We start from the raw sequence: 607 nt of genomic DNA on the forward strand, positions 1-607 counted from the left end.
AGGAGGGCAGGGTCCTCTCCGGGGTGGGGAAGGGAGCAAGCCCTCCATCCTGGGACCCCAGGAGCGCAGGTTCCTTTTGGGGGTAAGTCAGAGACACGCAGCCACGCTCCGACAGGTCACCACTGGGGTTTGGGAGAAAGAGGGCGTTTGCGGTCCCCAGGCGGAGTGCCTATTTGGGAAACCGAATTGAGGGAGGGAAGCCGGATCCCCACTCTAACCTCATCCCAGTTCAGTGTGGGCCCCTTGGTCTGCCTGAACTGTGATCCGGTAAGGACCAGCCACGGGCCCGGGGCAAGGAGAAAGATCCCGAACCACTGTGACTGTGTCTGCCCTCAACAGCAACGTGGAATCTTGGGCTACGGAGCAGGCCCGGGATATTCTCGGTGGCTCCTAGGAAGGAGCGTGCACATGGAGTGTTCTCCGAGAACATCCGAGTAGGTATTATGGAGCTTGTCTTCCTCAAGAACCGTATTCACAGGCAAGGAACTAACATCCCACTTCCACTTCATCCCCCTTGCCATACATACCCACTGGGTCATATCTGTATCTCCCTAAACAAGAGTAGAAAATCTGCTGTCACACACCTTTTTCCACACTGGAGTCTTTT

General features: G+C 56.3%; 1 protein-coding gene across 1 annotated transcript in view; it reads right to left on the minus strand.

Annotated features, from left to right (window-relative positions):
* The window catches only part of PDE3B (phosphodiesterase 3B), a 161,063-nt gene extending 160,840 nt beyond the window's left edge, over positions 1-223 (minus strand). The window contains exon 1 of the mRNA XM_029915561.1: positions 219-223. Coding sequence (XP_029771421.1) covers positions 219-223 — 5 coding nt within the window. The remainder of the gene's footprint in view (positions 1-218) is intronic.
* Positions 224-607: the final 384 nt, after the last annotated feature.

Source organism: Suricata suricatta, chromosome 11 (genome assembly GCF_006229205.1).
Source record: "Suricata suricatta isolate VVHF042 chromosome 11, meerkat_22Aug2017_6uvM2_HiC, whole genome shotgun sequence".
NCBI lineage: Eukaryota > Metazoa > Chordata > Mammalia > Carnivora > Herpestidae > Suricata > Suricata suricatta.